Source organism: Rhinolophus sinicus, linkage group LG07, assembly GCF_036562045.2.
Source record: "Rhinolophus sinicus isolate RSC01 linkage group LG07, ASM3656204v1, whole genome shotgun sequence".
In the NCBI taxonomy this organism is placed as follows: domain Eukaryota; kingdom Metazoa; phylum Chordata; class Mammalia; order Chiroptera; family Rhinolophidae; genus Rhinolophus; species Rhinolophus sinicus.
The window spans coordinates 61,832,198-61,847,874 of record NC_133757.1 but is presented as its reverse complement, the minus strand read 5'-3'; the positions used below and the strand labels follow the sequence as shown (position 1 = coordinate 61,847,874).

The following is a 15,677-nucleotide window of genomic DNA, read 5'->3' as shown; positions in this document are numbered from 1 at the left end:
AGACAGAGATGACAGCTCTGCTCATTCCTCCACTGCCAGACTATCTCTCAGCAGGTGTAAGAATCCAAGATTTCTTCTTTGAGGATCTTTCAGGTCTTTTCAGAATTTTTCCAGCATCATTGTATCCCTGCAAAGCAGTAAATCACAGCAGCAACTCCCAACTTCAGCCAAACAGCTTGACCTTGAAGGTGTCCTTGATTCTTTAAAGAAGTGAGGCCACACAAATCAGGTGAAGGGCAATTTACCTTGTGTCATCTCTAAGTTCAGGTCTGGGGAAATAGCTCCTATGCCTGGCTTACTCCACCCTGTCCCCCAGGGCCTCTTTGCTGGACACTGCCTACCCGTGTCCCAGGACACCAGCTTGTTTGCTGAGCTCAGCGTCCTATCACCAGACTCAGTTCTAGGAAACTGAACTTCCTTTGGCCCATGCCCAGCTTCAGATCCTCCCACCTTCCAGTCTGGCTACATCCCAGCCCTGCCCTCTGCACAGCTGAGTAAGGCCTTGGCCAAAGCTCTCCCCAGAGCTCCAAATTCAAGTATCTGACAGTCCATCTACATGCCCAAGAGTGCCTCAAACACCACATGATCAAAGACAAACTACCCACCCCCCTCTTCATCCCCCACACACACTCAAAGGAAACCCTGCTCTATCTCACTAAATGAACCAGAGCAGACACCTACTCCCTTGCCTAACTCTAGAACCCCGGAATCATCCTTCTCCCTCCCACACCCAAGTCATCCCGTCCGTTCGACACCTAAATATCTTTCTAATCCATTCTCTCCTCTCTAACTCCACTTCCGCTTCTGCGTTCTTGCCTGCCTGGCACGACAAAGTATCACAAAATTAACAACAGAAATCCATTGTCTCAAATTTCTGGAGGCTGGAAGCCCAAAACCAACGTGTTAGCAGGGTTGGTTCCTTCTGAGGGTTGTGAGGGATACTCTGTCCCTGCCTCTCCCCAGCCTCTGGTGGTGTGCCTGCAATCTGGCCTCCCTTGGCATATAGACGTATCACCCAGATCTCTGTCTTGATTTTCACACGGCATTCTCCGTGTGTGTGTGTGTGTGTGTGTGTGTGTGTGTGTGTGTATCCAATTTTCCTCTTTTTATAAGGACATGAGTCATACTGGATTAGGGGCCCACTGTATTCCAGTATAACTTCATCTTAACTAATTACATCTGCAATGATTCTATTTCCAAATAAGGTCACATTCCAAGTAAGGTGTTAGGATTTCAACATATAAATTTGTTTTTGTAAGAGACACAATTCAACCCATAACACCTCCCATCCCAGTTCCAGCTCTGCCTCACATCAGAGGCTGCATGTGCCCTACTTCAGATCCTCTCGTCTTCACCTGCTTTTTTGGACTAGTGGCCCCTGAAGCTTCCAGCTCAGCAAAGCTTTGACCAGCCTTCCACAAGTGCAAACTGATGCCACTCCCCTCGTGCCCTCACAATACATCTTCTTGTCTCTCCTCGGAGCTGCTCTGTTCGTGTGAAGGTATGTTTAATGTCTATGAGTGCATAAGTCCGTGGGGTGAACCTTTGCAAGTGGAATACAGGAGCCAATGGATAAATGCTTACTTTTCCTCCTTCCAGGCAGACTGAACTGAGATATTTACACAAAAGATTGAGTAACCAGATGCCTCTTAAACGCATCCAGCTCAATAACACATCTTCAAACTAGCTCTCTGTCCTTCCCTGTCTCATTCCCCCAGTCCTTCAATCTGTTCCCTGGGATTGCATTCTCTAATAAAGGAAAAGCCCATAAGTCTCTACCTCAGCTTCTGCTTTTAGGGGAACCCAGGCCAATTCAGCCAGCTACTCTGCCTAAATGTAAACTAACCATACCATTCCCCTGCTCAAAACCCTTCAGTGCCTCCATTGCCTATAAAGTTCAAACTTCCCAGCTAAAAGCTGAAGGACAGCCAGAAGTCATCTGGTCAACCTTTTTTCACGTTTCTTGCAACCTTCTTTCCAACAGTCCAAGTCCTGGATTTTGGAATCCATCGGATTGGGTGTCAAATCTAGCTCTTTTTGAAAACTTGCATAGTATAGTTTTTCTCCTCTCTAAGCCTCAGTTTCTTCATCTGCCCCATCTTAGGGTTGAAAAGAGACAATGAATGATATTAAATATACAGCACAGTGTTTGGGACACCAAATACATTACAGTCAGTATCATTGTAGGTGAAGAATCAGAAACGAAGATGCAGTGGGGGCTCTTGGGATCACACAGTCAGCTCCCAGTGGCTGTGAAACCTGGGGCCCACATCCTACAAAACCAAACGCCTGCACTCCACAAACAAGAGCTTGAGGTATCTGATCTCCTATGAAAGTTGTTAAATGCATTTCCTCTACAGATATGCAGGCACTCTGAGAGCCAGACAGTGAATAAAACAAACAAGGTCCCTGCCTTCGGGAGTTTACCTTCTGAAGAGGTAGTGAGATGCTTGATAGGGAAAGTAAGTAGGTGTGTGTGAGCATGTCTAGTTGAGGGAGTAATCATCCGATAAAGGCTCACTTAGGTGAAGGGAGAAAGGGAGTGAAAATATTGATAGCAGGGGTAGCATTCCAAACAGCCAGAGTGGGAGGTACAAAGGGCTGAAGTAGGAGCAGTCTTAGAGGATTCAAGGGACAGCAGAGAGGCCAGCACTGCTGAAGGGGATGGGCGAGGGGAAAGGTGGTAAGAAGTGAGGTCAGAGAGAGGCAGACAGCCAGCTCGGGCTGGCTGAGGACAGTGAATTTTGCTCTGAGTGTCGGAAAGCTAATGCCAGGCTTTGACCAGAGGTAAGGAAGAATCTGACTCAGGCTTCAGTGGGTCACTCTGCTGAGAGAGCAGAGAGGAAGCCACTGCAATAATCTTGGTAGAGAGGATAGTGGCTTGGACCAGGTGGCAGAGACAGGGGAGGTAAGAAGTTGTCATTCTGAAAACATTTTAAAGGTGGAGCTTACAGAACTTGCTGATGAATTAGATGTGGGTTGTGAACAGAAGGTAGATCCCAAAGACTGTGGCCCAAGCAAATGAAAAGAGGGCACTTCATTTAATGAAAGAGGGGGACTGAGAAAGAAGAGGTGGGAGGTAAATCAGAAGTCTGCTTTGCAACATGCCAAGTTTGAGATGACGATTGGATGTCCAGTACACACAAAGCAGTAGCGACACATACAAATCCGCAGAACAGGGAGAAGTCCAGACTGGACATTCATATTTGGGAGCATTAGACAGTTAAACATTCAGTTGTGTTGAAGACTGGATGAGCCAACCTAGGGAATGAGAGCAAATGGGCCTTCATGGCTCCCTGGGGACATACCAATGATCCGAGATCAGGGAGACGAGAGTCTAAGAAAGGAGCGTGAGAAGGAGGCGAAGAGAACCATGAGTGTAGTGTTCTGAAAAAAGCCACAAGCATAAAGAGTTTCAAGGAGAAGGGATTTACTAACTGCCAAATGTCACTAATTGGTCATATAAGACGAGACTGAGAATTGACCACGGGGTTTGGTAACATGGTCATTGCGACTTTGGCAAGGGCTATTTAAATGAACAGGTGAGTACAAAAGAGCATGGAAGGAAAGAAAAGAGAAACTTCAAGATTAGACGAGCCTTTGGAGTTTTGCAGAAAGGAGAGCCGAGAAAACTGATGATGCTGGAATGACGTTCATGAGTAGATGAGAGGGGACGGGACCTAGTGAACAATGGAGGTGTTCTCATTAATGGCAATCCCCAACAGTGGCCAAGGCACCGTGAAACTGGCACTCGTCAAGGAGTCCAAATCATTCCAGCCTCTTTGGAAATGTTTAGCACCACACATCAAGAGCCTTGAGAAACATCCATGCCCTTTGACCCATTAATTCCACTTCTGGGAATCTCCTAAGGAAATAATCCCAATACAGAAAAAGTTCTCTGCATAGAAGCCCATCACAGAACTATATATAATAGGTCTAGAAACATTTAAATGCGCCACAATAGGTGATGATTAAGGACACGGATGGATTTAGTCACTGGACTATAAGCTCCATGAGGAGAGGAACAGTGTATATTTTATTTACCACTGTCTCTCCAGCATCTACCATGTGTCTGACATATTTGTTGAATGAATAAAAAGTCCTATAAGTTTAAGCAAAAAACGATATAAAATAATCCTTAAATATTATATATAAATATGCATACACTCACAGTATGAGCTCAAACATGTGAAAAATAATAGTAAAATTTAACATTCTAAATGTATAAAAACTAAAGAAATAGCTCCTCAAATTATAAATAGTGATTATGTTTGAGTGGTGGAACATGATTTCTTATTTTATTGTTGTATATTTCGTATATATTCAAGAATGAATATGGTTACTTTTATAATGGAAAAAACAAGTCAAGGTCATTTCTTAAAAAAGGAAATGTTAGGGTTAGACAAGATTTAAACTCACACAGCCAGGATTTGATAAGGCTTTGCACCTACTAAGGGTTCCCAAGAACTCTGGATGTGAGTCTCTCCAATTCCAGCACCGGTGCTTTTCTAAAGGTGGGCTCTTCTCACTACAATCAGGGAGCGGTCCACTAGCTGGGCTAGTGAAGGCTCCTCTAGGAATGAGAGAGATTCTGTTCAGAAGAACCTGCTTTCACTGCAGCATTTTCTAAACTCTTAATAATAATAAAGAGTCAAAAATAATATCCAGTGAGATGGAAAACTTGATACAGTTTAGGTGAAACAGCAGAATTCAGAGGGGCATGTTCATAAGAAGGTAACTATGCAAACTGTTCATTTGGCAAATATTTATTGAAGGAATGAAAAGGTTTCAGAAGAAATATGTCCACATATGGCCGGAGATGAGACAAACAACCAAAACTGAATCCACCTTTTCATCAATACCAATTTAAAGCCTTAGGAACTAGGATTCCGAAAGGTCCCCTCCAGCTCCCACAGTGGGTGTCTACAGGTGCTCAGCAAGTAACTCCAAGCTCCAGGGTAATCTGTTTCCTAGAGCAGAACTTCTCAAACTTGAGTGTGTGCACCATTAACTTGGAGATCTTGATAAATGCGAATTCCAATGGAAACATTCTGGGGTGGGAGCAGAGATTCTGCGTGTCTAACAAGCTCCAGGTGATGCTGAAGCTTCTGGTCTACTGATGACACTTTGAGCGGCAAGCTCCCAGGGTGCTGGGAGCGAGGCAAGCCCAAGGATCATTAGGAACCAGGAACAAGAGACAGCCACCCAGGCGGGCTGTGTCAACCTTCGCAATGTGAGGGGAGCACAGAAGATGCTCAGGGAGGCTTCCACCCACTCCCCCTAATGCCAAGCACCTTCACCAGATGAACAGCCTGGTCCCCTGTTCCTCAAGCTTGCCAGCACCCTAAAGTATGCTTGTCCTCAAGCGTCTTGACACCACTGAAAGGAGTGATGTGAAGCAAACTCTAGGCAATTGCATGGGATCCGGAGGGGCCTGAAGCCCCCAATTCCTTGGGGAGCTTGGTGAATGACATCTTGCTGGAAAGGAACCCGGGGCCTGAGCTTTGCTGGAAGGTGGTTACCTGAATCAGCCAGCAGCAGATTGCACCAAGATAAGCACAAGCTGCATCCAAGAAAGTGGCTCAAAGGAACAGAATGAGAGATGTGGCCAAAACGTGGAACAAAACAAATAACTCCAGGAAGGGAGCTGGTGGCTCAAAGAACACTTGTCTTGGGTGTCGGCTGCACAAGTTCTTGGTCAGGGGCCAGGCCAGAGTGACAGTCAGACATAGCTATTGGATCTCCTGCTGCCTGGCCCTTTGCCAGGTCCCCTGTGTAAAGCCAGTCCCAGGAACCTCACAGCGAGGCCCCTCCAGCGTCCTGGACACCTGAATACCCTGCCCGGGGACGTCCTGGTGGGCCGACTCTGCTGGAGGTTGTGTGAGTCTGAGTAGGCAGATCCAGGCCTGGACAGCCCATCCAAGTGAGCAATCTTGACATTTCCTTCCCTGCAAGGACAAGCTGTCTTGTCTACACACAGATGAAGCCTTGGATCTGGCTCAGCATCCAGAAGACTGGGCTATGACCTCCACAGTGAGATAGTCACACGCATTGCAGCCCTTTCTCTATTTTCCCTGGCTGACTGGAGGAAGGGGGATCCCCACTCCTTCCAGCCAGTGCCGCATTAATCTAGACTCCAACAACTCCCTGCCCCTGCCACTACTGAAGGCTACTAAGAGGCCCAAAGTCATGTAGAGGCTTTGGAAGAACCATGGCACGTCCCCTAGGGAAAGTGAGTTCAGTGGTCAGAGTGTAGAATGAAGGAGGCTGGGGTCACAGCCTGTACTGTAGGCTTTGGCAGTGGGTTGAGACTGGGGAGAGTCACAGAGTCCTTAGCCAGCTACCTTATTAGGAGAGGTCTGGGGAGGCAAGGAAGGGCAAGCGATGGAGTGTGGCTGCAGCAGCCTGAGCCCTTCCCATCCTGGAGTTTGGCACGTGGCACCTGCCCTTGGCTATGCACTCAGCAGGGGCACCTTCCCCACAGCCTACCATGGCAAAGCTTTTTGTCCGAGGCAAAGAGGACACAAGCTCTATGACAATACATATGTCACCCTCAAGGGCAAACACTTGCAGGCGTGTTTCCACACTAGGTGGCAAATGTAGTGAAAGAAAAAAGGGAAGGAGTAGGATGTGAGTCCTGGAATTCCTGCTGCTCAGGGCTGATTTTCCTACTGCAGAGGAGTGTGAGGACCCAAAGCCACCAGGATCCGTTCTCCGCAGCTGGATGTGCTAAGCAGAGAACAGAAATCCCACTGTCTTGCTTCCACAGAATTTGTTATCACTTACGAAGCCCATCCACAAACATCATCTCTCACAGAAGTTAGGGGCTGAACAAGGTCCAAAGCTCTGACTCCACGTGCTCCTTCCGTCACCTCACAGTGACCTTGCAGCCTCATTGGTAGAGGTAAAACCCCTGGGGTTGCAGGCTAGGCATCTGTTGCTGAGTTGCCAGAATGAACCCTGCCTGCTACTAGCAGACGACCTCCGGCTCTGGCATCTGCTCAAGCTGTGAGGTATACTGTGACCCGCAAAATCCAGACTCAGAGTCCCCCCAGAAACAAATAGCTGAACCGTCTGAATGTTAGGCTTCACATTGCAAATAGATGTGGAAACGAGCTCTTGCCTGCCTATCTGGACCCTAGAAAGCCAGTAATGATGGAGTGCCACCCTCAGCTTGCCCCGTGCCCACTTAGCTAAGTGAAGGTGCCTGGCAATGGGCATGGCAGGGAGAAGCGCTGGACCTGGCTAAATGGGGTTGGACCTGCCACTGAGTTTCAGGGATCCTTTGGAGATTTCCGTGTGCACTGTGGACAGGGGCAGATGCTCAGCCTCCTCCACAGGAGTGCTCTGCTGGCAAGTCAGCACCAGCGCCTTGACCTCCTTCCTAAAGTTGGTGTTAAGAAAACCGTAGATAAAAGGGTTGATACAGGTGGAGGCCATGGCGAGCAGGTGGCACAGCAAGAAGATGAGGTTGCCGTGACAAACAGGAATGGCCTCGTGGTACCAGTCCTCCAGGCTATTAAACACATGCAGGGGCAGCCAGAGCAGGGCGAAGGCAGCCACCATGGCCACCAGGATGCCGTTGATCCGCCTCATCTGCCGAGCCTGCGAGCTGTAGGTGCCCTTGTGGAACAGCTGCCCCTGCTTCCGTAGGCGCTGGTAGATGCGTACGTAGCAGACCAAGATGAAGGCCAGCGGGATGCAGTACTGGAAGAGCAGCAGCAAGGTGGTATAGATGACACGGTGGTGGTCCAGCGGCCAGGACTCGGTACAGACCACCTTATCTGCCAGGAATTCCAGAGCCTTGGAATGGTTCTTGTGGAAGACATTCTCCAGGACGCTGTTGGCCAGGAAGGGCAGGGAGAGGAAACAGGCAATGAGCCAGATGACCACAATCCCAAGGTAGGCCTGGGAGATGCTGGGCTTCCAGCCTGTCGGGTTGATGATAAGCTGATGCCTCTCCAAGGCCACAAGGACAAGTGAGAGGATAGAGACTGTCACTGACATACACTGGATGAAGGCCGACATCTTGCAAAGGGCCTCGCCAAAGACCCAGTAGTCCATGATGGTGTAGATGGCTGTGAGCGGCTGGCAGATGAGGCACATGAGGAAGTCAGAGAAGGCCAGGTTGGCGATGAGCAGGTTGGTCACATTGGCCTTCTCCTTCTGCCTAATGGTCACACATATCAGGCAGAGGTTGCCCAGGACCCCCACAATGGTCTCGATGCTATAGGTGGTGACAATGAAGACCATCGGGTCCACAGAATCCTGGCAGTGGTCAGAGAAGTTGTACAGGATGCCCTTTGGCATGCTCCTGTTTTGACCTTGCAAGGTTCCTGGGAGCAGCATGGACAGGAAGTGAGAGATGTTCATGGTGCATGTGAGAAGATTCCAGGAGATTCAGTGATGACACCTGCAAAGCAAAGGAACAACTCAGGGATCATGCCCCCTGGGTGTAATCCAGGGAGAAGTGGGGTCCAGATAGAGATGGTCATGACTTCTTCAACCCCAAGGCTGGGATTGTAGGACCTGAGACTCAGAGATGTAAAAACAACTTGCCCGTAGTCACACAGCTAATAAGTAATGGGACCCAGCTTCAACCCAGGTCTGTCTGATGCCAGAACTTGCTCCAAAATTTCCCCCTGACCTCAAAGTTTGATGCAGTTTTGATGATAAGGAAGTTGGATTGTTGTATGCAAAGTTCAGGAACAGAGTTGTTCAGGTAGCATGGAAATTCCCTTGTCACATTTTATCCAAATAGACACAGAAGCAAATGCCATCATGTGCTCTGGTCTTTCCATGGCATAACATGCCCTTAAGGATAGAACCAAAACCCTGGGACCTGACACACAGTAAGCCCTCCTGGTCTCAGCCACCACTTGCACCACCAGCCTTGTTTCTCAGGTGACACATGGCAAAAGTGAAGCTTGCCAGGTATGCAAAAACTGGGTCATCAGCACACCAGCTCTCTCCTCTTGCCCACTATGTGTACACAAGTGCATGACCAACTTCATGGGATGTCCACCATCCTCCCTATAGGCCCTCTCCATGCCTATGCTTTAGTCACCTGAAACAGCTTGCAGTTCCCAAACACACCAGCCTGGTCCACAGCTCCATGCCCTGACACAGCCTGTCCCTTTTTCTCTGGTGCTTTCTCAAGATAACGGACCCTTTGCCAAGACTAAATTAGAGTTTGGACTCTAGAGACTCCAGGTGGTAATACCAATGACAGATATTTTGACATGGAGAGCTACCATGTCATTACACACACCATTGTGACTCACCTTCCTCATGAGTCTTGTAGTCATCATTAATCCCACAAGCAGCGCTCAACCTCCGGGGACACCAGAATCACTCCAGGAGCATGTCAAAATGCAGATTCCAGAGCCTCTCACCAGGAGATGCAGTTAAGTGAGTGTAGGATGGGGCCCAGAAACTGTTTTAACAAGTTCATGCTGATGGACCATTTTGATAAACACTGTTTACAGAAGAATACCCTATTTCAGATATTCTTTAAGTCCCATATAATGGTCAGAGAAGCAGTTGTTAGAGTATGGCCAAAATTAAGCAGAGATCAGTAAAAATCTATTTGTCAGCTGTCATATGAGGAAATGTCACTGTGCATTTGATCTGGTTTATAAAGATGAGTCTCATTTGACGATTTATAAGATCAAGGCATGAAGTCCACTGCAATTTTACAGTCCGATTATTTTGCTTAGTGAATCTCATAAGCAAGAGGATTTTTCTGGCACCACAGTCATCTGGCAAAAAGGGCCATTTTGAAATGAACATGACAAAATGAAATATGAAAGGTCCAGTATTTAAGTCAAAAAATGGCCACAACTGCCTGAAACAGTGGGGGATGCATTGTGCCCAAAGCAGCAAAAAATCCCAAGGCTCTGGTCGACCACCAGCCAAGACTGGGTCAATGACGGGAAGCCACACAAGGGATTCCAAATTGACCAACTGCAGCATGATCAGAGCAGAGTGACCAGATGGACAGGGCTCCAGAAATTCCCCCCAACTTCACACATTCATCCACTCAATAAGCATGTGCCAAGCCCCATGCTACAAACAGGGCTCCAAAGACGGTATGTACAGCCATGTCCCTCCCAGACCAGAGGAAGTGACCACGAGGAATGCAGATACACCTCAAAGTCACACTGCCATCACCAAAACCACTATGAATAGAATGCCTGTGAGCACCAGAACTTGTTGCCAGCCAGCTCTCAAAGACAAGGTGGGAACACCTGAAACGCTGGGGGAACACCTCCACTGCAGCCTGCCTTCCCCACTAGTCAGAGGAACGCTAACAAATAATACAAATATTATCAATCTCCCAATCAGGTAAGAATGGAGAGAAGGACATCTGCTTTGTTTCCTGAAATTTCAGCAAACAGCTCCTGTCTTAATGCCCGCGGTACCCAGACACTTTCCATGCACCCCTTACCTCCTCTTTACTCGCAACTCACAGGGTGAGGTAGCGTGCCACCCAAGTTTCAGGTGAGGACACTGACGTTGCGGGAGTCGAAGTCTACATGAGAGGCGGGTGCTCCCCGCACCCCCAGCCTTCGTTGTGCAACTCTGAGCCGCAGGCTCTGGGAAGCCCATCCCGTGCCCCATCCCTAATCGCCTGTCGGCAGGCGGCGAGCAAGGCTTCCCGGTGGGAGGGGGGGGGGTCGGACCCGAGTCCGGGTCCCCTTGTCCCTGGGACCCAATGGGCATGCCGCAGGGCCCACGCCGGCCTCACCTGCTCCGGGGGCCCGCGGCACTCTGTGTGTGAAGCAGAGCCGCCCTGCCTGTCCTCTGGCTGCCCGCTGAGCTCCCTCCTGCGCTGCCGCCGCCCTCGCCGCCTGCCCGCCCAGGAGGACTCTTGGCTGCCTGGGGACCCAGCCGCCTGCCCAGGGAGCCAGCCCACACCATCCGCCTGGAGCTGCAGGCCAGCAGACTGGATCTCTCTCTCTCTCTCTCTCTCTCTCTCTCTCTCTCTCTCTCTCTCTCTCTCTCTCTCTCTCTCTCTCTCTCTCATTGTAAAATCACACATGTGCTTGTGCTTGGAGGACCTCCTGAAAGCAACAAATCTGCTTCAAGGGCACTTCCTAAATCTTGGACATGCACAACTCTCCTGTAAAATCTCCGTGGCTTGAATTTACAGAAACAGAGGAGCAGTGGTTACCAGGGGCTGTGGTATGGGGGAAATGGAGCGATATTGGTCAAAGGATACCAACTTCCAGTTATAAAATTAACAAATGCTGGGGATCTAATGTACAGCATGGTGATTGTAGCTAATAATACTTTATTATGTACTTGCAAGTTGCTAAGAGAGTCGATCTTAAATGGTCTCACCAAAAAGAAAAAAAAGGAAATTATGTGACAGGATGGAGGTGTTAGCTAAAGCTATGAGGTAATCATTTTGCACTACATAAATGTATCAAACCAACATGTCTACACCTTAAACTTACATAATATCAATTATACCTCAATTAAGTTGGTGGGGGGACCTTCTGTGCTTCCCCGTGAGCCACAGGACGTGGCCCAGACCTCCCACTCACTCTCTACCCATGCCGAGTAACCCCAGAGGCATCATTCATGGCCCTGGAGTTGTGGGCAATGGCCCTCTTCAGAATCGTAGCTGCCATTTATGGTCCGTGTGGACTCTGCAGACATTACCCTATTTGATCATCACCACAGCTCCAAGACGTTGGCGTTTTACTTCCTGTTTTACTATTGAAGCCAAGTGACACTCAAAGATTGAGCAACTTCTCCAAAGTCACCAGCTAAGAAATGCTCAGATCCAGCCTGCCAAACCCCAAGACTCTGCTCACTGGCTCCTGGGGTGGCACCTGCTCTTCCTCCTTTAGGAACCACTCTCCTCCCTGCCTTGACTGCCTAGAAGACTTCTTCGTGCCCCAGGTCCATGTCCCCTACGCCATGACACATTCCTGCAGCCATCTGTGCTCTACAGCAGAGACAGAGGCTGCAGCCTGGTTGTGTGTTTGCACAAGCATCCTTGTCTCCATCCCCCCATGTCTAGGGCACCATTCTGGTCTGCTTCCAAAGCCCAGCACGGGTTCACATGCAGTGGCAGCAGTTGACAAAGGAAGGAAGGAACGCATTTAACAGGACCTAATTGTAATGATGGCTTCCTGGAGTCTAAAGTGGAGAATAATTCCTGTCCAGAAACCACTCAATTATAGATACCTGTCCTCTGTGCAAGCAAGAACTCAGACGTCGTCACCTGCTCCTTGTGGGCCCGCTCTGCCTGCAGCCTCTGAGGCCTTGCTGATGAGCCCTATGAGGCAGGCTGCCACATGAACATGTTTGAGAACCGCTGCCCGGGACTCACGGGCCTGAGCCCTAGTTCTGTGGGTCAGAGCACAGCCGAGGAGCTGAGAGAGCAGTGAGTGTAGTGAACAGCTTCCATGCCAGGCAGAAGCACCTGCTCTTATTCCATCTTCACACCCACCTGGTGAGGTGTGATCATCCCATTTCGCAGTTGAGAAAACTGACGCTTGAAGAAGTAGAGGGACTTGTCTCTGTCACCCAACTTGCACATGGTGAGCTGAGAATTGAATCCAAAGTCCAAACTTCTCCAGCACTGTAGCACCCCTGAGAGGGGAAGGGAGCTGCTCATAGCAGCCATTCCTAGTTAAATCAACACCACAGAAGATATGTCAGACCTTTTGCATCTGCTGGGGAAGGAAACAGCACCCCCTGGTGTCAGTAGAGCCCTGCACCAAGCACAACTGGAGCATCAGAGGCTCTCCAAAGAAGCAGAGCCCACAAGCAAGACCCTGGGAGCTGTACTTCCCCACTCACTGGATCCAATCAGAGGCCAGGGCCTCAATATGGGAGGTCCTGCCAGCTGACCGGGCTGCATTCCACAGTTTCTGGAGAAGGGGCTCAATAAGTTTTCCCTGCGCCATAAAAGTGGGACTTTGTCTAACCTCCTAGACATTGACCCTCCTTAATAGCTTAGTGATGGACCTCACTTCCCACCCTCCTGGGAATGTTCCACATGAATCACCTTGGAGTCAAATGGGAGCACTAATCCCTCAGGCTTATTTGGCCCTCAACAGCTTACAATTTGCCCTGTCAATCCACTGCAGGGTCAGTATGCTCGATGGCCTGATGAGAAAGCTGAGGGTCAGGAAATGGGGATGAACCCCAACCCCCCTTTCTGGCAATTGACTGTTACTTTCACTAAGTGCAAGCCAGTATGGTGAGTGGTGACAAGCTGAGCTTGGGAGCCAAATCACCAAGCCTCAGATTCTCTCTGTAAAATGGAGTAATAATAAAATCCACCTCCAAGGCTGTTGTGAGGAGACATGAGATGAGATGCAAACAGCTCCTAGCACCGTCCCTGACAGGAAACACAACCTGGAGACCTGGCTGCTGTTATTCCTGTGTCCTGTGTGCTTGCCCACCTCCCCAAGCCTCCATCCCACAGCTAATGAGCAGTCCCTGTCAATCCTAGTTTGAAACATCTCCAGCCCCACAGCAGCGGGACCCACACTTATCCAGATTAATCCAGCGCTGTCCTCACAGGTCCCACGTGCTCAGCCATGGTGAGCTTCTAAAATCAGTCTGACTCTATTTCTCCTTTAGCCCTTCTAGGGTGCCTCCCCCAGACTCCTTCTCCACTTAAACTCTTTATTTGTAGGGAATACCATTGCCTTTCACATATCCAGGCTTGTGTAGGTGTTTCTTCCACAGCCTGGACCCATTAAGCTCATTTTCCACTTGAAAAACTCCTACTCTTTCCTGGAGACCCAGCCCTGGGTGAAATGTCCCAGACCCTCCACCTGCTCATTTTAAAGGGATGTTGACAAGTTTGTCCTTCACACAGAGAGCTCCTGGGCAGCTATCCTGCTTTTTTCCTGTAAGTCTCATAGCAAAGGAAAGCCTCATCAGCTATACAGGAACATCCACTTCATTTCCCATTCTTGTGAATGGAGAACCAAAGAGTCCCGTACATTTAGAAAATCAACAGCACAAAAGAGGTAAGGCAAGATAAATAATAATAATAATAATAATAATAATAATAATAATAATAATTGACCTCAAAAGAAACTGAAATAACTCAGGGAATAGAAAAGAACTTTAAGAGATCGAAAACTTCCATTAATCCTTAGATTATAGCTAAATTGTTAATTTCATAAAATAAGTGCTGATTGCTAGAAAACAAGAGACCAAAAAAGCAAAAAAGGACCCTTGAAAATTAAACATATGGCTGCTGAAATTGAAAAACGTTTTATTGGAAGGGATGGCAGTACAAGGAAAGGAAATGTCTTGTAATATATAGCGAAAACACAAAACGATGGGAAACCTAGGAGCAAAAATAAAACACACAGATGCTGAATGCAAATGACCCATCATCTGATTAATAAAATTTCCAGGAAGGAAGAACCTAGAAAATGAAAGGTAGCATATCAGTCACAGTCTACGCAGGAAACAGAATTCATCCCCAGATAGTCAAATGAAGAGACATTAATGCTAAGGTTAACATACAGAGGTCTGGACAGGGTTAAGAGAAAATACAAGAAATGGTGAGGCTCCCAGAAAATAGCAAAAGCAATCACCACCCTACAGCTAAAGGAACCGGAGAAGAAAACCATGTCATTTGAGCCAGGGGACTGTGGAGGAAAGGCCCCCCTATGAGCTGCCATAGTCTGGATGCATGACACCATCACCATTGCCTCAGCATTGAAGTGGGAAGTAGGAAGAGGTGTACTAACCCTTCTTTCATTCCCACGCTCCTATGAGTTCCTGCCATTGACTACATCCAACTGGAATCCAGCCAGCAAAGGATCATCCAGCCTTCTGGGCACTGATGGGCAGAGAGCCATGGTGGAGAATGGTTCTGTGTGGGTATAAACAGAAAGTAGCCAGCACAAGGGATTCTCAATAATAAGAGTTTTTCCCAGGGAGGTAGATTGAAAGGACCCTCTGAGTACTGCACCCCACCTAAACAGGTCACTGTAAAACTTCTGAATACCAAGGATAAAAGGAAGATTCTAAAATGCTCCACAAGGGGGCAAAAAGTGGCACACAAAAAAAGATAAGAATTAATCATTATCATTCTTGTCAGCAACACAATATGATGGAAGACTATGACATGATGAAAATATATTTTTAGGGCTCATGGAAATATAGTTTGAACTTAAAATTCTATTCTCAACCATAATATCATCCAATGTAAGTGCAGAATAATGATATCTCCAGATTTGCAAGAACCTTTTTCATGAACCCTCTCTGAGGAAATTAATTAATTTTTAAAATACTCCAGCATAACTGATATTAAAAGCAAGAAAGGAGGGATGCAATGAAAGAGGTGATGAGCCAGCCCAGGAGCCTGGAATTTTCTCTCCCTACCCCAAAAAATAAACTACCATTACTGCATCCTGGGATTAATTTCAGAGATCTATGACATCATCAAAGACTTAAAAGCTGCAGGGATGGGATGCCTATTACATTCTCACTTGACTCACATTTTTAGCCTGAGCAGAAAGTTGCTGAATCTTAGAGAATGACGGTGGATTATCATCAAAGTAATCAGGTGTTGACTGCAATTTTAGCTGCTTGTCCAGATGTGATACAGTACAACTTAACCACCCCTGGTACTTAGTATGCAGCTATTTATCTGACTCATGCTTTTTTCCCCTTTATATCAATTA

The 15,677-nt window shown here is 47.8% G+C and overlaps 1 protein-coding gene across 1 annotated transcript; it reads right to left on the bottom strand.

The window, feature by feature from the left end:
- Window positions 1-4,362: 4,362 nt before the first annotated feature.
- NPY4R2 (neuropeptide Y receptor Y4-2) lies at window positions 4,363-10,938 on the bottom strand. The gene is made up of 2 exons (XM_074337231.1): window positions 10,751-10,938; window positions 4,363-8,413 (listed from the first exon to the last, which is right to left on the bottom strand). The coding sequence occupies exon 2, from the start codon at window positions 8,371-8,373 to the stop codon at window positions 7,246-7,248; it is 1,128 nt and encodes a 375-aa protein (XP_074193332.1). The 5' UTR covers window positions 8,374-8,413; window positions 10,751-10,938; the 3' UTR covers window positions 4,363-7,245.
- Between the last annotated feature and the right edge of the window lie 4,739 nt (window positions 10,939-15,677).